The 19,572-nt window shown below is 41.4% G+C and overlaps 2 protein-coding genes across 3 annotated transcripts; one reads left to right on the top strand and one right to left on the bottom strand.

The window, feature by feature from the left end:
* Positions 1–962: 962 nt before the first annotated feature.
* timd4 (T cell immunoglobulin and mucin domain containing 4) lies at positions 963–5,546 on the top strand. Of its 2 annotated transcripts, XM_056730308.1 has the most exons (7): positions 963–1,082; positions 1,176–1,514; positions 1,675–1,728; positions 2,039–2,130; positions 4,414–4,525; positions 4,643–4,682; positions 4,777–5,546. In XM_056730308.1, exons 1-7 carry the CDS (start codon positions 1,025–1,027, stop codon positions 4,856–4,858), a joined length of 777 nt encoding a protein of 258 aa, XP_056586286.1. In that variant the 5' UTR covers positions 963–1,024; the 3' UTR covers positions 4,859–5,546. The 2 variants fall into 2 exon arrangements, with proteins under 2 accessions (XP_056586286.1, XP_056586285.1); XM_056730307.1 differs by lacking the exons at positions 4,414–4,525; positions 4,643–4,682; positions 4,777–5,546 and adding an exon at positions 2,761–4,408.
* Positions 5,547–7,334: 1,788 nt separating this feature from the next.
* On the bottom strand, positions 7,335–19,287 carry fam53c (family with sequence similarity 53 member C). Its single transcript, XM_056731964.1, has 5 exons — positions 18,871–19,287; positions 12,993–13,197; positions 12,845–12,902; positions 8,618–9,462; positions 7,335–8,536 (listed from the first exon to the last, which is right to left on the bottom strand). Exons 3-5 carry the CDS (start codon positions 12,849–12,851, stop codon positions 8,261–8,263), a joined length of 1,128 nt encoding a protein of 375 aa, XP_056587942.1. The 5' UTR covers positions 12,852–12,902; positions 12,993–13,197; positions 18,871–19,287; the 3' UTR covers positions 7,335–8,260.
* Between the last annotated feature and the right edge of the window lie 285 nt (positions 19,288–19,572).

Below are 19,572 nucleotides of genomic sequence, written 5' to 3' on the forward strand. Positions count from 1 at the left end.
AGTGCTGGACACACTCCACCGGTGATCGTAGAGGTTTTGGAAAGTTTTTTTTCAAACATATAAAACTGTTTCGTAACAACTTTTCTTAGAACCTTATTGGACAAATCTCCCGGAAAAGCACACGACAGCAAGGAGAGGAGGAGAAGGAGCATGTGCAGATGTTACTTTCACTTATAAGGTGGAGAGAAAGAGCGCATACGTTCGTGAAGTTCAGGTGTTTGTTTGTTCACTGTATTTGGATGATTAATGTTATATAATCGGTGGATATAACGCTGGATTTGGAGATCGTTTGAAACTGATACATGGAGCCGTCACAGCGCTAAAAGATGCCTGACATGAACGGCATGCGGTGACTGAAACTGATGTCTGTGTTTTGTTGGCAATTGGTGAGCACGTGCTTTGGTTCAGCCTACCCCTCCCCCCCCCCCCCCGCATGCGCCGTATGTTTTCGGAAACAATCGTAAAGCTGTATCTATCTTTTTATTAATGTGATCAAACTAAATAGATACGAAGTATTCAATACTACTCTATAGGTACTCAAGATTAATATGAGATTGACAGAAACCTGTGTGTTAAGGCTGCTTTAAAACAGCTTGAACATTCATTTTAGTCTAGGTCTAGCATTAAGCCTCGTCTATGAAACCAGTCATAAGTATACAGTGAGATAATACTGCAATCAGCCAGCTGTGACTGCATGTACACTTTGTTTACCAACAATAGCAAACAAACGTGCCACCCCAAACTTTCGTGTGTGCTGTGATTGTGCCCACGGAGTCATTCATGCAGACTGTTGACAAGGACATGGATAAAATATCCAGAAAAAACACAAAGGCCCTATTCTTTACCACATGGCTCCACCTACAGACAAAGGCTGACAGAGGGGTCGCTGGCCCTGTCCTTCTTGGTGATGTCACAGGCGTAGAGCTAGAGAACACAGTAACTCATTCACATGGCCTTCTCTGCATGCCCCTGGTGCTGCCCAGCACAGGCCAGTGTTGCCGAAACACAACACCGGCTGGTTGGAATGGCTAGTCCTCCAAGGTTGTCCTTACTGCACTGGATACTCCTCCTCACAGTCTCAGGCAAGAAACTTATTACAACAATATTAAATATTACTATTCCATAAGATATTAAACCAACCAAAGCATCTTTGCAATGTCAATTTTGTCACACAGTTGATAGCTCCACCGTGACGGCATTCCAAGTTACGGAGGGGAGCACTGTTCTTTTATCCTGTCATTACTCAGTGAAGCATCACGGTTTGAGCCACGTATGCTGGGGACGAGACTGTGGAACCTTCTGGTGCAACAACATCATTGTACAAACAGATGAGAACGGAGTTATTTCTAAGGTCTCAGACAGGTACCGGCTTATTGGAGATGTCCTGTCTGGACAAATGGACCTGGGCATCCAAAAGATACAGACGACAGACAGCGGACCGTACTGCTGCAGAGTGGACATAGAAGGTTATTTCAATGACAAGAAGGTCTCCTACACTTTGACGGTCATGAAAGGCAAGTGGGTTTGGGTTTACCTTTGATCAATACATGTTGATGGAGTTCTTTGTTGATAGTAGATCTGAGCTTTTAAAAGTAATTTTTATCCAACAAAGATCTATATCTGACCATCTAAAATGTAAGACCTAATTTTAAATCTTGTATTTTTATTCTTAAGCCACCACAACTGTTCCTCCAACAACTACAACAGAACCAAAGGGGACACAGACGTGTGAGTAACTTCTGAGACTTCGGAGTCGGTTTTAACACCTAATGCCTTCCACTTGATTTTTCCAAATTGCATAGCAGATGTCTAGCGTGTGTTTTTTCCAGAAACCATTGTTATTTACAAGTCAGTTAAACCACGTGTGCTGTATCACCAGTGAGCACCAGATTATTGCAGTTTCTTTTAAAGACTATAGAGACCGCACAGCATTACATTTCAAATGTCACAGACCCTTGAGGTTGAGTTATTGTCTCTCTCTCGTGCAATAACAATCATGAGCAACAAGTTATTTCCTGTTTCATTCTGAATTTCACAGTGTCACCACTGTCAGATCACACTATAGCAGCAGACTCATCGCTTTCTGAAATTTCCTTGCAGAATGTCACCCATGTGCATTCTGGGGTAATGGTGAGTTACTCTCGTTCAAATATAATTTATATGTCATACTGTAAAAGAAAATCAAAAGTGATATTGCTAGTTTGTGTTGATTAGCTTTCCTTGAGTGTAATCCCTTGCACCTGTTCCCTCTTGTCTTCTCTCCTATAAAACATCCTCATGTTTCATTGTCCTGTGCGCGTTCAATGTTTGATGTAAGACTTACCTCGTCTGTAAGCTGTGGTAAATTGTACCTGTAGTTTGTACCTTACCTTGTTGGTGTTGGAGAAACTGTCTTTGTATCCTGTGGAATTACTTGTTACCTCATTCCTGTCCTGTTCTCCCCTGTCTAGTAAGTGTAAGTTTAGTGTTCATATTCAGTGTTTGTTTTGTTAGTTTAGTCAGTCTGTGTCCTAGTTTACATTATTATTTATCCTGTATTGTTTTCCCCATCGTGGGTTTTGTTTTGCCTTTTTGTTCTGTCTTGTTATCTATATATTAAATCTGTTAACCCCGTTCCATCTCGTCCTGCCTGCAATTGGGTTCATCCTTGACATTCATAACAGAATGAACGCGCCAAAGAGAACCCAGCAGTCAGCAACGACCGAGTCGAGCGTGGCGTTCCGAAGCCATCATGCCCACGTTTTGCTTTGTCTTAAACAGGAGGGGACGCCCCTTAAAGAGTTCGCCATGGACTTCCTGGCGACAGCCCGCTCCTCGGGGTTCAATCAGACCAAGCTCAAGGTTATTTTTAACAGCTGCCTTGACGAACCCTTAGGACTCGCTGAGATGCGGCGGTTGAAACCGCTGGGATTCATGGACCAGCTCAAACTTTTATTGGATTGTGAGTGGTCCAAGTTATCCTCCCCAGCGGATGTCTCCACGGGCCTGGCCTCTATCCCAGAGGATGGGCTTCACAGCTCGGGATTCTGGGCCTCTCCACACGCTCCGTTCCGTCTCCTACAGCGAACCTGCTCGGCAGACGAGGAAGGAGGGAGTCGTGGGACTCTCCGTCCGATTCCTCCGGGTCAGAACTGGGCAGTCTTCCCATTTCTTCTCCGCAGCCGACCCCACGTTCGGTGGGTCAGTCAAAGAAGAAGAAGCCGAAGAGGGGGCTGGTCCTGTGGTCCCGAGTCCTGTGGTCCCAATGTCGAAGCCCGGTCCAGCAACCGGCACCAAGCCCGGTCCAGCAACCGGCACCAAGCCCGGTCCAGCAACCGGCACCAAGCCCGGTCCAGCAACCGGCACCAAGCCCGGTCCAGCAACCGGCACCAAGCCCGGTCCAGCAACCGGCACCAAGCCCGGTCCAGCAACCGGCACCAAGCCCGGTCCAGCAACCGGCACCAAGCCCGGTCCAGCAACCGGCACCAAGCCCGGTCCACCAACCGGCACCAAGCCCGGTCCAGCAGAGCGCTGCCCACCCGCTGTTCCAGCCGGAATCCAGTCCGGCGCCAAGCCCTGTCCAGCCGGCCTTCCGACCGGCGCCAAGCCCTGTCCAGCCGGCCTTCCGACCGGCGCCAAGCCCTGTCCAGCCGGCCTTCCGACCGGCGCCAAGCCCTGTCCAGCCGGCCTTCCGACCGGCGCCAAGCCCTGTCCAGCCGGCCTTCCGACCGGCGCCAAGCCCTGTCCAGCCGGCCTTCCGACCGGCGCCAAGCCCTGTCCAGCTAGCCTCTCCAGCCGGGGTCCAGACCTACAGTCCTGCAGGGGACTAAGACAGCTCTGGCGCGTCCCCAAGGGCTGGACCATCCCCACCCAGCCCTTCCCCTTCTGGACTTCCCCTTTTTGTTCTGTCTTGTTATCTATATATTAAATCTGTTAACCCCGTACCATCTCGTCCTGCCTGTCTCTGCCTGCAATTGGGTTCATCCTTGAGATTCATAACATTCCATTCCATTTTCTACCGCTTATCCAAACTACCTCGGGTCACGGGGAGCCTGTGCCTATCTCAGGAATCATCGGGCATCAAGGCATGATACACCCTGGATGGAGTGGATTCATAACATCTTGTACTTATTGTTTTCATTCAGCGGATAAGCATTTCGTTTTTGAGTTATTGTATCTTTGAGACATTGTCAGCATGTTTTTTCTATTGTTTTTCCTCTTACCACATTTCGAAACTTTAAAGCATAAAGAGCAAAGTGGAAGTTGATATATTTAAACCTATGACCAAAATGTCAGTCTTTTATATTGAATGAGGAACCAAGACTTACCCAACCATTGTTTACAAGTTTACTAATGACAGATTAACATTGTTGTGGCCGTTTTCTTCAAAGTATGTCTAAAAAAAGAAAATCTTTCTAACTTTGTGGTTTAAAGATGGAGGAGCCTGTCTCCAGGATTACACTCCAGATCAACATTCCTGTGCTGTCTCTGTCCCTCAGTCTGCTGCTTCTCCTTATAGTGGCACTGGCGTTTTTGACATTCAAACGTAGGCCCAGCACTCCGCTCAGTTTAATATTATTTTGAGATGAAAGTTTGCTTCTGTTGGTGGGAAATTATTAGTCATATTTCATATTAAAGAAATAGCATTCCTATTCTGTCTTAGGTGGATTTTATGGGAAAGCATTAGACAGTATGGATGGATGGTGTGTATAATTAAAATTGTTATATTGAAAATACATTATACTGTACAGCTTTTGTGACCCCATGTAATCATAATGATTTCTTTTTAAACCTCAGCTTTTCAAAGGAGCCTCGACACATTATTTATGAAATAAGGACAAGGCGACCTGTGGAGGAGAACATCTACACTCTGGAATAGAAGCTAAAACCGGCTTCTTCCGTTTACCGTAAACATTTATTGAGGCCGACATTCGTGAGGCTGACAGTTTTGCTCTGATTCAAAGACAGATAAAACTCATCTTTTCAACATTATTTACACACCTTCATTGTCACTCCGAATGTGATTAGGCCTATCAAGTTCTAATGGAAAAAGTAATCTATAGACCATGTCGGAAGACGTAAACAACACTGGTCCAACGCTGGTCCAGAGGAACTTACCCGTTTCAGTCTTCAGCACCACACAGATTTTTGAACCAAACACAACCAACAGAACATTAAGAACCAAATCAAAATGTTAAACAAATATCTTTCAGATGTGTACATTACATCATATTAAATAAAAATCAAACTGAGAGAGGAAGTGCTTCTGACCAGTGTTTACATCTTGTGACCTCCTTTTTGGTTTTTGTAAGGAGGAACTTAAATTTGAATTATTACTTAACATCAGTTTTAAGTTTTAAGAGGCATGATGGTGGGTAGGTTATGACAGACAATAATTTCTGGACATTACTGTTTTATTTATTTGATGTCTTTGACGATTATTTTTCTTGCATAACAAAATTTAATACACAAAAATTATGTTTACTATCGATTAAGTGTATTTATCTGTTTGTGTGTATGTACAGTAGAGAGCAATATTCTGTCAAAATAATAAATATTTATTGCTCTTTCAGCCTCAAACATCTGGACTTATATCTATGCAACACACAGATACAGTGTAATGTGTTATATAACCAATATTTTCTTGAAAACCTCACAAGTGAGTAATTAGTAATTATTAACCATTTGATTTCTACATTTTTGCTGTCACACCATAGGACACATTAATGGCTTATTTATCAACTATCCAACCCAAATATCAGTAAAGCATGCAGCTCTAAACACGAAATTTAGGCAGGCCCAACGCTACCCACTACATAAAAACAATGGCTTGTGTAGGAGTGAACGCCTAAATCCGTTTAGGAAAAGCGAATTATGTGCAAGCTTTTTGATGCAGTTTTTATTTAGTGAAATATATACTCATAAGTGTATATAGTTTAGACTACTCGTGTATGTGTGCATTGCTTGAGGCGTCAACTTCGTCATCAACAGACTGCGCGAGCACGAGATTTGTCTTACCTGCTTTTACTTTGACTGTCGATATCCTATAGATTATATAATGCAGTGTTTGAAGGGTAGTGGTAACCAAAATGAACTTTATTGAGTGCAATCTTTCAATCCCCGGCCTAGAGAACACAGAAGATGGCGCCAGCAGCCACTTACTTTATACGTTATACCACTTAAACTTTAGGCGAAGTATAATGATGATGGGAAACCATTATGATGAAGACTTTTGTTGTTAAACGGGCTGGGTGTGCCAATGTGATGCATTGCTGCCTCCTGCTGGAGATTAAACAATTTAATAATCACCCAGGAATGACGAGAATACAAAGCTAACGCACTAACATGTATGCATTCCTTCCGAAGAACACTTGCAAGGTTGTGGGTTCGATACCAGTGTTATTGCAGATACCTAAGAATAAATGTATAGGATAAAGCAATGTAAGTCACTTTGGATAAAAGCATCTGCCAAATGCATAAATGTAAATGTTTAAATACAAATTTTTGGAGAATGTTTTTAACTGGCCCCCATTCACTTGCATTGGTTTTGTGTCCACTCTCCATACAATAGAAGTGAGTGGGGGATAGTGCTGTTCTACTAACGACATTCTTCAATACTTTCTTTTGTGTTCTGCGGAAAAAGACACATAGGTTTGAAATGACGAGTGGGTGAGTAACTGATGATTCATTTTTGGATGAACTATCACAGATGGAAAGAAACATTATGAACAAGGCATTTCAAAAAATTCAATTATACTAATATTAAATATATACCAATCTAGAACCAAACTACAATACTTTTCAAAAGTTTCATTACTGTTATCTAAAACAATTTAATACAGCTTGACTGTACTTCTTCACATCATACCAATGATGTTGTTGTTTTTCAGCCTTTTTTACAAGGAATATAAGCTTCAGGGTATTGGTGTAGCATAAACAGAAGTTGTTTTAACTCTTTGCCATCCTATAAACCAAACTACATTTACATTTATGCATTTTGCAGACACTTTTATCCAAAGCGACTTATAAACAAATGTATTGGATAAAATAATATAAGTATGTGCAATGCCCTGGGATCGCATCCACGACCTTAACTTTGTAAACACCATGCTCTTACCACTGAGCTACAGGAAGGCTATAGTAAATGAAAGCAAGAATCTTTGAGAAACGAAATATCCACAAAACCTTGTTTTTAAATGAAAATATTAAAGGAACAGGACAACAAAATGGAAGTGGTCGGATTTTGTTTCATCACACTAGGATTTCTTGTAAACTTTCCTCTCTGTCTTTCTATCATTTTGGCGCCATACTGCCAATCCAGTTTGTTCGGGTTCGCATTTCCACTGCCTGAAAAATAATTTCAAATAAACTTTATTTTTACATAAACTGAGTCTGAATTGTTTATCACACATACAATAAAAAAAATCTCTAAATGACAGAAATAGCCTGTCTCCAACCTTCAAGCTACCATCTTTACACAACTTATTTGAACAAATACTCGCTGTACAATACAGTATAACAATGTGCCTTCAGAATACAGTGGTTGCGTTCATTTTGTTTCGGTCTAAATGTCCCAAATACAGTGCATTGATAAATGTTTACACATTTAAATTTTAGAGGAATGCATTGTACAGATTAAAAAATAAAGAGACTGCAGAGAGAGAGAGAGAGAAAAAAAAACAGAACAACAGCTACAGTACACAATTCATTTCCTTGAGGAATCTTTTGATTAAGAGGAAGAAAAAAAACAGGCATCTTAAGGCTTATGTTTGAATCAGATGGACCTTCGTCAGGAAGTATAAAGGTCTGCAGAGTAAAATACTGCTATGTCATACTGCCCTTTTTATATTTTGACTGAACAAAACACTGATATTTATAACCATCATCCGCAACAGTCTATTCTTACTATCAAAACGATTCGAGAGGAAAGACGCAGAAAGAAAGAAGCAGGAACGTGGAGACCCGTTCGCCTCCTGCTCCAGTGTGTCAGTTTGAGGATGAGTTTAAGAGTTTGTCCGATACACATAAAACTCCATGCTGGTTTCTGCAGTATATTTGCATCCTTCAGAATGTCTCAGCAACTGATTCTGGAATGTACAATGTTGATGGGTCAGCGTCCATGACTGCCTGCATATGATAGTAGTCGGCATTTAATGGGCTCCTACGCCTGCGGGCCCCGCGAAGGGTCGGCTGGGTTCCTGAGAGGCCTGCCAGTATAAAGTAGCAGGTGGTGCGGAGAGGACTGAATGCTGGCGGTGGAGGTGAGGGGGAAATCAAATCTTTAGTTCTCCTCAATGAGGGTGATATCCAGTTCAGTACAATCCCTTTCAAAGACGCTTGTTTGTCCCCCGTCACGTTCCTCAGGATCCTCCTCCTCTCTCTCCTCCTCCTCCTCATCGCTTTCGCTCAACGGCCCGATACTTGTCCTTCCCCGACCTTCAGCTGGTGAACACGAGCCTCTGAAATCTCCAAAGAAAGGCTCAAGTCCCATACAGACATCTCCCCCGCAGGCCAGTCTGCCACGCTCCATGTAACTGAGGGGGTCTGTGCTTCGAGTCTGAAAAGAAAGTGAGTGACAGTGTTTTCATGATGTGATAAAAACGAATTATTTTGGGAGTAAACAAAAAAGATGTTTTACCTGTGTCATTTTGGCAAAGTCAAGCACAGGCCGCGCGCATGGTCTGTCCGGGTCCCTGCGCCGCTTCAGGCCAGGTTTGAGCAAGAGCAGGTCGCAGGGCTGAGAATGACACCGTGGAAGTTGAGGAGGAAGAGCGCGGCGCACCGAAGATGGAGTACTGCAGGCAGATGAAGGCGAGGCGGGCACCGCCAGAGGGCGGGATGAGATTTGCGGCGGCACCGGAGGTGGCGGCAGGAACTGCGAGGCGGCCTCACGGATGAGCACTGGAGAGAGGGAGAAGCGCCGCTGCGGGGGCGGTGGCGGATGGAGTGGCGAAGGAGAGGAGGAGCATGAGGATGGGGAAGGGAAGAAGCAGCAACAGGCTCCGCCTCCGGCGCTGTCACTCGGGTCCCAAGGGAAATTCCACGGCAATGGAGAATCTGGGGAGAGGGCCAGGCTGAAAAAGGTGGGACTGGAAGAAGAGTGCAGCGAGGAATTGAGAGAGGAGCTGGGGGCACGTAACGGACATGGCCCCCCCGCGCCCCCTCCACTGTGACATCGGCGATTCACTGGTGTCCAGACCTTGGAGGCGCTCGGCCGCCAGGTGTACCGGCAGCGTGAAAGGTCCTCTGGTACCGACAGCGAACGACAGTGCCGTTTGGGGGGTGGCGGGGGGGGAGGGGGTGGCCCGGGAAAAGACAGGTCCGTTACAGAAGTGCTAGGGGCGAGCGGACGGTTCAAGGCATCCCCCTCCGGCAGGTGGCTTTCTGGAGGTCCCAGGGGCACGGGGCCGGGGGGGAAGCTGGAGCTGAGCACCCCCTGCAGGCTGGGCTTCGAAGGAGGGCAGAGCTGCCAGTAACTGCTTTCTGAAAGAACACAAACATTAACAGACAGGTTACACAAGACATATGCAAGAATGGGGAAAAACAGGGAAATAAGAGGTTTGGAATGGTCTAGCTAGAGTCCACACTTACTGCAATCTAATGTAAACTGCGATGGCGTGGTCTGAAATGCACAGTTAATTCTTAAAGTGTTACAAAATCTAAATAGTTCACCAATGGGGAGTGGCCAAAAATTCTCCACAGTGTGTGAAACACACACAAAATAACTACAGGAAGCGTATGGTTGCAACTTCCACAATATAGAGACAAATTCAGTTGAACATTAAACAGAAGAAAAAGTTAAATATGAGTTGTGGCAACAAGGGTGAATAAATAATGACAGAATTTTCCCTCTAAGTTTACCTACAATCAAAGTAAACCTAGCATCAAAAGGGTCAAAGAAGACAATTTACACATTTGGCAGACGCTTTTATCCAAAACGACTTACATTGCATTATCCTATACATTTGTTCTGTAGGGATGCACCGAAAGAAAAATTCGTGGCCGAAACCGAAAACCGAAAAAGAGGAAACCAAAGCCGAAAACCGAAACACCGAAAGAAATTTGGCCAATTATTAGTACTAGGGATGCACTGAATATTCGGCCACCGAAAATTTTCAGCCGAAATTGGCCCAAAAGTGCATTTTCGGTGAAAGACTTTTATCACCGAAACAATACGGCCGAAATGTTGTGATGACACAAACAGATACCGCTCCTTTGATGCATCTGTAGCGGACGTTATTCCTTTAATCGCAGCACTAAAGCGTCTCCTAAACTGCATGCACCCTCAGGGCTCTAGAGTGCGACCAATATTCCTTTACGTGTGTGAACCAGAGGTCGCGTAATTCCAAAAATTCTTTGTCATTGACAGATTTTTTTTTACCAGTGACGCCGTAATTCTGGCAGATTACAATGAGGGCAATTTGCAAACACCCGTTTCCCTTCAGCGTGATATGCTCGCGAAGCGATCTGCGTGTCGTTGTCATTTGTACTGACTAGACATGTGATGCGATTTGGGAAAACTGGTCGGGTGTCGCGCTGGGACGCGGGAAAGACAGTTCACCTATCAAAGTAAACCACATAACATGAAGAATGAAGAAGTATTAATGCACATTTCCTGCCAGTCCTGTGTAAACTATGGCATGCAAAGTTTTTTATACAATGTTTTCGTGAGATGACAGAGCTCCTCGTCTACAGCACCAGGAGTTATGCCCGCTCTACTGCTCACGCGAGCCGGACCGCGATCGCAAAATATTCAAGAGATGATCAAAAGTCCAGACACTATGCGCATGATAAACAACGTAAAACTTGCTTCACTATTTATTAGTTGTTGTCTGTAATGTTTCCTCGTGTTGTGATAATGGCAAAGAGCTCTCGTTCTTTAAATGTGCGCTGCACCATTTTCCTTACTTTCGTTTTATTCCAACGGTTTTGTACAGTATTTTTATAGACTTCAACACTAGGAAATGTTTTTTTTACAAAAAATTTATTACAGTAAGTCTCTTACCACTGTAAAGTGTTTTTTACTTGTGATACTGGACTGTTGGGCTTTTATTTTCATAACTTCACTTTAAACACGTTTTTCTCCAAATTCCGTTCCTGAACATCATAGCGCTTCAGGCGACAGAATAAGTTGGTAATTCTATTCTTACGCTACTTATTATCAACTTTAGACATCTGCAATTCTTGGTGCATTTGTTGTTGTTAAAGTTCTACAGTTAACATATGGGCTATGGGAGTCTTTGTTTTGATACACTGTTGAAGGCCTACAGAGAAAATATTGTTGTATCTTTAAGCAGTTGCACTTGTTCTGAATGCACTTTCTTGTAGTAGTCCTAAAGAGAAAAATGTAAAATGCACTTGACCTAAATGCACTTTGTTTTCATGAGAGAACATTTAATTGTACAACTTTTCAGCAGGCCAGTACCCTGTACATTATTATTTAATATACACATGAGTGGGGTCAAGTTAAACATCTTAGTTGAATTTTATTTTATACTGTGCATTGTTGCAATGTGCTAAATAAATATTTGCTAAATTTGTAATTGATTTATTTTTTGAAACTTTAATATTTATGCAATTGCAATGCCTTGATTTTAGTAAAGTTAGTACACAGTAATAGCCATAAATGCAAGGGTACTAATAATTGGCCAAATTTCTTTCGATGTTTCGGTTTTCGGCTTTCGGCCTTGGTTTCCTCGTTTTCGGTTTTCGGTTTCAGCCAAGAATTTTCCTTTCGGTGCAGCCCTAATTAGTACCCTTGCATTTATGGCTATGACTGTCTACTAACTTTACTAAAATCAAGGCATTGCAACAAATGCATCAAGAATTGCAGATGTGCAAAGTTGATAATAAGTAGCGTAAGAATAGAATAACCAACTTATTCTGTCGTCTGAAGCGCTATGATGTTCATGAACGGAATTTGGAGAAAAACGCGTTTAAAGTGAAGTTATGAAAATAAAAGCCCAACAGTCCAGTATCACAAGTAAAAAACACTTTACAGTGGTAAGAGACTTAATCTAATAAAAAATTTGTAAAAAAAAACATTTCCTAGTGTTGAAGTCTATAAAAATACTGTACAAAACCGTTGGAATAAAACGAAAGTAAGGAAAATGGCGACATCCGACGGGATTTCCCAAATCGCATCACATGTCTAGTCAGTACGAATGACAACGACATGTAGGTAGCTTCACGAGCATATCCCGCTCAAGGGAAACGGGTGTTTACAAATTGCCCTCATGGTAATCTGCCAGAATGACGGGCGGCCATCAGATTTTTCAGTCACTGGTAAAAAAAAATCTGTCAATGACAAATAATTTTTGGGATTACGCGACCTCTGGTTCACACACGTAAAGGAATATTGGTCGCACTCTAGAGCCCTGAGGGTGCATGCAATTTAGGAGACGCTTTAGTGCTGCGATTAAAGGAATAACGTCCGCTACAGATGCATCAAAGGAGCGGTATCTGTTTGTGTCATCACAACATTTCGGCCATATTGTTTCGGTGATAAAAGTATTTCGGCCGAAAACCGAAAATGCACTTTTGGGCCATTTTCGGCCGAAAATTTTCGGTGGCTGAATATTCGGTGCATCCCTAGTTCTAAGTATGTGCAATCCCCTGGGATCAAACCCACAACCATGCGTTGTTAACTCAATGCTCTTACCACTGAGCTACAGGAAAGCTAGAAAGACCGAAGTGTTAAAGCTCATTATTTGGAAAAGCATATTATTCAAGGTGTCTAAATTGTCATATTTGCTAACTATGCATTCTAGCTACTCTTCACCAACATAATTCATACGGGTGTTGTCAGAACATCAACAAAGTGTCGTTGTATACAGTACATGTCATGTGTTGTTTAAATGCTCACCAGGCATCAATCCATCTGTGTGCCGGTTGGTTTCTGGGCTCTGATGCTGAAGTAGAGACTACAAAACAAAATCAGTCAGATTCATCAAGAAAATCGTCAATTGAATCCAATCAAACTGTGCTGAGACAAAACTCCAAAAAAGCTTTACCAGTTTGTTGTCCAGTGGTTGTTGATGTTGGGACAACGTTGTTGTTTAACATTTAACGAAACCATGGCATGGCAAATTGTAGGAGGAAGGAAAGATGGGGAAAGTGGCTGATGTGCACTAGATAAAAATGAAGCACTGTCGTGTCCACAAAGCATCCAGCGCACGCTGACAATGTCTCACTCCGGAACCATGATGAAGTCCTCACCTGGGGGCACATCCCAAATTAAACATGATGAAAATAATATTAGCAAAATAACATTTCTAAGATATTATTTTTTATATTTGTTTACTTCTTTACAAGTTTTTTCTTTAGTTGGTGTTCTTTGGTTTTCCATTTCTCCTACATTCTGAAAATTTATTTTGGGTGTGCCTATACTAAATGGTCACACAACGTATGTGATATGAGCAAGAGCGGTTTGACGTTTTTGATTCTGACAATTACAGTATGTTTTCATAGTAAATCTTTTCATCTCAAACTATAAAGAAAATTTTCATTAATCATGGTATTTCCTACACTCCAACACTGGTAGCGAAAATAAAGACATAATAAACAAATGATTGTTTTTAATAATAGGAGGGTCTCCAGTAAATCCATCTGTCAAGACCTAATTGATTACAGACAGAAATATAAAGAATCTTATATTAAGCAGGTCAACTGAATTCAAGTACGTCTGATATGCTTTGTGAAGGAATAAAGAAAACATAAAAGCATTTACATCCAACAGTTATATGTGGTCATAGGCACTCTCACTGTTCTGTATGTTAAAGTCCCCGTGAACCGGAAGTTGCGATTGCTTTTACCTCCATTAAAAAAGAACGACCCACATTGATAAACAATTTACATTAAAGCAATATTTCTTGAAAAAGTAGGCATCATAATTTTCAATTTCACTGGGATTTGAAGTGTAGAAATTCTGATTATTACAAAAGAAATATGTGACATTTTCAGTCAAAACTTATTGAACCGTTTATATTTTCCTAAAGCATTGTTGATAGTCCAGGGAAATAAAAATAAAACAAAAAAAACATGATTTTGAGAGAAAACACTAGTTTTCTGTTAAATAAACCACCAAATATTAATATGAGCTATCAGTGTGGTGAACACTTTGTTAAAATCTTTATTTTTTTCATGGTATGGTTGTCATACTACCAACTATACACCTTTTGCAGCACTTTTATTTATAATTTTGCTAGGATTAATAAAGTCGTTATGGGTCCTTCCTTCCTTAAAATAAATAACTATAATTTCATTTTAGCATTTAAAACTATAAGGCATCTATATGAACAGGGATGTACAGTGCAACATATAAATCGCACGTACAACAAAAAATCTTTGCCCAGAATGAATTTCACAGTAATATTGGCAGTGGCGTAGCAGACGGGTCAATAAATATTATTTATTATTTTAAGCAATGGTACATTTTAAGGGTTGGGTAGCGAGACCTTTCCTTGCTCTCCGCATCTTCTGTGCTGTGAGACCGGTCTAGAGAAGCAGCGCATTCCCAAACGCACCTGCAGATGACTTGCAAATTAATGTGTGAACACAGTTTCCAAACATTTTAACTGAATGTTTGGGCATATAAATATGAATTAACACTTTGTCTGTAAATGCACATAGTTCATACTAAGACTGAACTTTGCGCTGCATGATACAAAATAATTATAAAGTTATAAAACCAAAATCACTGTATATAGCAACCATGGATGAATGAATTTCATCTATGGTTGACTTTCGGAACTGGCATTATCTGCACTGGAAGCAAGTGTCAGGAGGACAGAGAAAGAGTGTGCAGGAAAAAAGTTGCAAGGGACTTTTTGACTGTTTAAAATGGTAAGATCTTTCATTGCATTCCTCATTTACATGTGGTAAATAAAGCAGCTATAATGGTAGTTCATTGGTAATGAACGTGCTTGTCTTCCCGTTTGTGATTATTGAACAGCATGAAAAAATAATATTTTGAACAAATTGAATTGCCAGCAAAGTTTTATTGGTTGGAATGGCCCCACCTTTTAACCAAAGCTTTCGCGCATAGCCGTCTTAATCTCTCTTCCACGTTGATAAAGCAATCGTAGGTGAAATGCGCTGCACAAACTTGAACATTCGGATTGCACTTTTCTGGAACAGTGTTGTAAATAAATTGTAACCATTCGTTTTTAGTTGTCTTATCTTTTGTCAGGGCAAACAAAGAGGCTGTCTTTTCGCAACGAAACAAACAGCGTCTCTGCGACATAGCTGCGGCAGTGACGATACAAAGAGATTTAGAAGTACGCCCACCTCACTTGCGTTTAGATTTGGGCGGTCTTAAGTCAAATCTTGTTACATAAATTCGTCATATGACCCCTTTAATACAAATTGCTGACATCAGGCTTTGACAATTTAAAGTGACTTAATCACATGTTTTTAAAGTACCACCAAAACAACACTGAAAACATTAAACCACAATATATAATAGGGCTGAAAAGATTCCTCGAGTAACACAAATGCAAAAAAATAACAGGGCAATTTTTTTGCCCTAAAGATTCGTTTAATCCATTTGACTACAGTACACACGGAGCACTGCGTTTCCCCACGGACCATCATTACTGGAACACGATCCGATAAGCTCTGGACATGTTATGTAAACACAGAAGACGCTGCAGAATAAATTACAGAAAAAATAAACAGAGGGCAGAGGTTTTCATTTCTGCTCTGACAACCGCAAGACTGCAACAAAAACTGGGTTTCATTCACTAAACATGCCTACGCACAAATTTGTATGTGAAACCTGCGTACGAACGTTTACAAGATCAAATCAGGATTCACAAAACTTTCACACTAAAATGTGTGCTAAATATAAGACAGGAAAAGTTGAAAGCACACGTACAAAAAATCACCAGTTTCTCTTTCGCTTTCTTGGACAAAATATATGTTTCACCTTAGGATAATAGTTATATACTTTAAATAATAAATAAATAAATAAATACATATGTATTTAATAACGCATAGTATATATTTAATTTTATAATGATCTCATCATATCCAGTGAAGTAGTAAAGTAAAGAGTAAAGCGTAAGTTATAGTTGTGTAACCTACGGGTTAGCTAACGCAGATCCGCGTACCCTATGCCGTAGCCTGACGCACACCTCTCCAAAAATGTAACAACGCGTCAACTCAACGCGGACCGCAAGCGCTGGGATTCGTCTGTTTGAACCCCTCCCTCAGGTCAAAAAAAATTATGCATTTGTCAATGTGCTTGTTTCTGTATGACGTTAATCAATGGCGCACCGCTATTTTACTTAGTTTCAGTTAATTCTGGTCCATCCGTCGGTGTTCGCGCGCCATCCGCTTGACACTATTTTCGTCATCAGAAGGGCCCGCGGTCATCCGCACACCCCGTCCACATGCAGACCATTTTTTGAGACTGTGCAGACGTGATGCGTACTAAAGCGCATGGGCGAAAAACTGCACTAGTCCACTAGGGGTCAATACACACAAAGAAAATTTGCAGTGTGCCACTCAATTATGCTCAAACCAAGAGCAGTAAGCTAAGAAGAATTTCCTTCTCCATACTGTTTGGTAGTTGTTCTTTGTTGTCTTGCTGTTTGCTCGAATTGTTTGCAATGGCGAATGACTTCCTCTATCATTTATGTGCAGTGGGTCTGTGACTGACGCGACTCAGCGCCGTCCTCTGATCTTCTGCTAGAGCACACATACTTATTTGTACTGAGCATGTGTCGAACTCAGACGTTCGCGCTTAATCCAAGAAGAGTATGCTCAAGAAACTGTGCGGATGCATTTGTGCTCGAGACGGACACGGAAACTATACCCGCTCCTTAAGCATCTGCCAAAATAAAAGTCTGGTTAGCTACAGTATATTTTTGTGGACAAGTATATGGCTATTTAATAGTAAAAAATAAAAACAGAAATCCAACTAATTTAGGTAAACTAAATGCATCATACATAAACTGAGGTTAGTTGTTTACCTTAAAAATATTATTTTTATTTATGTTTCTTCGTTATATATTTGTATAACAAATACATTGCATTTTAAGTGTAATGGAATGTACTAAATGGGTTTAGTTTTCACAGATATTAATGTTTGCAATTTCAGCAATAAAAAGTGTATTTTTTCTAAAAAGTAAACAAATAAGTTGTTCATTTTAAGAGTCTTATTTTCTCTTGTATATTTAGTATTGCTCTTTAATAAAGAAAAAGTGGTTATTATCCGAATAGTTGATCAATCAGTGGAATACTCGATCACTAAAATAATCGATAGCTACAGCCCTAATATACATATTTTTTCTGATGTCTGGACTCTATCCTCAGAGGTTTAGTAAAATATAATTAAATATACTGCTAGTAAATACATTCTCTGAGAATTTCTATTTCGAATTTTGACTGGAAATGTCACATATATAACGCTGGAATTGCCCATCTTTCTCTTTTTAAGAAATTACATTGCGCATTTGCCGTGCTTTCTACCTAAAAACCTTCTTTTACCGGAACCCATAAAAATGACTTCGTATTTTGGGTTGCTGTTGTCACAGTTAAACTGTTTATTTTTGCCATTCAACTTATTTTCAACGCAGATTGTGTATTTATTCCTGTAAATGAGGTTTGGGAGGACTTTTCAATCCCCACTGAAGAACTGTAACCCCACAGGGCACAGGTCCAGTATGTTCATGCTCTCCCATTACCGCACGCATGAATAGGGACTGCACAGTGACAGGTGTCTGTGAAAGCTGCACAGTCAAGAAACCGGCTGTTCCGCGCGCCCTGACTGTGGGAACTCCTACAAACACACTTACAAACACATTCTGGCCAGCCTGTGTTCGTCTACACACTACACATCACAAACACATTCTCCTCAGCCTGTGTTTACAGTCATATTTTCACTGGAGTGAAGAAACGTCGCTAGTAATGACGTATCGCGGATGGTCACGGGTAAAATTCGGGTTCGGTTCCGCCGTTGCCTTGGTAACGCGCTGAGCGGTAGAGGCTGATGGAGACGACGGAGGGGGAGGGGTCTTATAAGCCTGCCTGTCATCTCCATTATAAGCACATTAAGCGTGACATGTAGCACAACACATCCCTCATCTTTAATTCAGATTGTTTGCAGGGAAGGTAATAATACATTTCGCCATCGCATCGACGCAAAAATAAAATAAAAAGCGTATCGCCTTGAAGGTCGGTGTAGGCCACCGGGTTACATTAGCGAAGCGTGTGTACGGTTTACATGGGACATTAGCCAAGTTCAGCCATTCAGAGTATGCACGCACGCACACACACATTAAGCGTATATTGATTTTTCTGTACGCCGAAGGCAAGCAAATGAAATGAGACTATAAATAAGTATTGGTCAACGGTGGCGAGCGAAAAGCTGTTTGATATCTTTCCCATTTACAGCTCATTCTGCGTACCGGTTGTATGCTATTCCTGTTTTTACACAGCCTAAATTAAGAAATGGCTCGCCAAAACACATTCCTCTTAATATCTTCAATTTCATAAAACGAGAATCATTTTCCACGATGATTGTAAATAACAGGCTGCGTGACAAGCCGATCGGGAACAGAACAGCCGACCGGGGCTAACGTTACAGCTAACGTTAACGCTGAGCAGTAAACAGGCCCTTTAAAGAAATAAGGTTTATAATGGCCGTTCATTCATTACATCCAAAATATTACATTCGCCCGTGTGAAAAAACAAATGACCACATATATGCCATGTGCTGCTGATGTTTACACGCGTTTAGGAAATGCATATTCTACCATGAACGGATTTCTATACAAGATGTTAAGCCACGCACAATGATACGGACCGCTACGAAATTGTAGATTAAATGACGAATACCACATTTAAACGAAGATGTGAAGATGATTTTCGACGATATTTGCTTACCTTTACTCAAATGAGAGCAGCCGACGAAACCCCAGGCCTGAATGTTGCTCGAAACCGAGAGATTCGGTACAACAAGCTAAAGCAGGTCGGCTTGCTGTCTAATAAACGGCAGTCGCTTTGGCCTCGCGATATATATGAATTCAATGCCGGACAGTTCTGCTTAACAAAAACATCACGTTAAAATAACATGTCGGCTTATAAGCGAACGATTTAAAGGATCGTGTAAAAATTGAGGATCGGTCTGCAACTGCACGCTTGGTCGATACAGACTGTCTTCTCAACGTCGCCCACTAGGGAAAATAAGTGCGCCCCTTCTATGGAGGAAATTGTAAATAACATTTAAGGCGTAAGCGGGCTGTGTCGGGTTTATTTTAATGGTTATTTTAAAGCAAATGTGTAAAGACTGAGATTTATTGGACGGGAGCCATTATTTTTTATGATAATATTCATGTCTCCTGGAGGTGTCAAACAAGAGCCTCTCTGTAGACTGAGCCGATCCTGAGATAGTATCACACTTGGAATCATGGGAATTGTAGTGCACCCTAAAAAGTGACTTCGAGGGTTTTGTAAGATTCTTTTTCGTTATCGCTTGCAGTTCTTTACGTTTTATTCTACCAAGGATAGATAGAATGGCAACTTTTAGTTAACCAAATAAAGTATAACGCGTTAAACCCATGGCCTTTAAGTGAGCGACATGGACTT

Source organism: Triplophysa dalaica, chromosome 19, assembly GCF_015846415.1.
Source record: "Triplophysa dalaica isolate WHDGS20190420 chromosome 19, ASM1584641v1, whole genome shotgun sequence".
In the NCBI taxonomy this organism is placed as follows: Eukaryota; Metazoa; Chordata; class Actinopteri; order Cypriniformes; family Nemacheilidae; genus Triplophysa; species Triplophysa dalaica.

Bases quoted from the DNA above. Each gene is read 5' to 3' on its own strand.
- timd4 (XM_056730307.1), top strand. From the start codon at position 1,025: ATGGCTAGTCCTCCAAGGTTGTCCTTACTGCACTGGATACTCCTCCTC. The intron at 1,083-1,175 runs GCAAGAAACTTA...TTTGTCACACAG, and splicing joins ACTCCTCCTCACAGTCTCAG to TTGATAGCTCCACCGTGACG. The intron at 1,729-2,038 runs GTGAGTAACTTC...TGAATTTCACAG, and splicing joins ACCAAAGGGGACACAGACGT to TGTCACCACTGTCAGATCAC.
- fam53c (XM_056731964.1), bottom strand. The intron at 8,537-8,617 runs GTAAAACATCTT...CTTTCTTTTCAG, and splicing joins ACTTTGCCAAAATGACACAG to ACTCGAAGCACAGACCCCCT.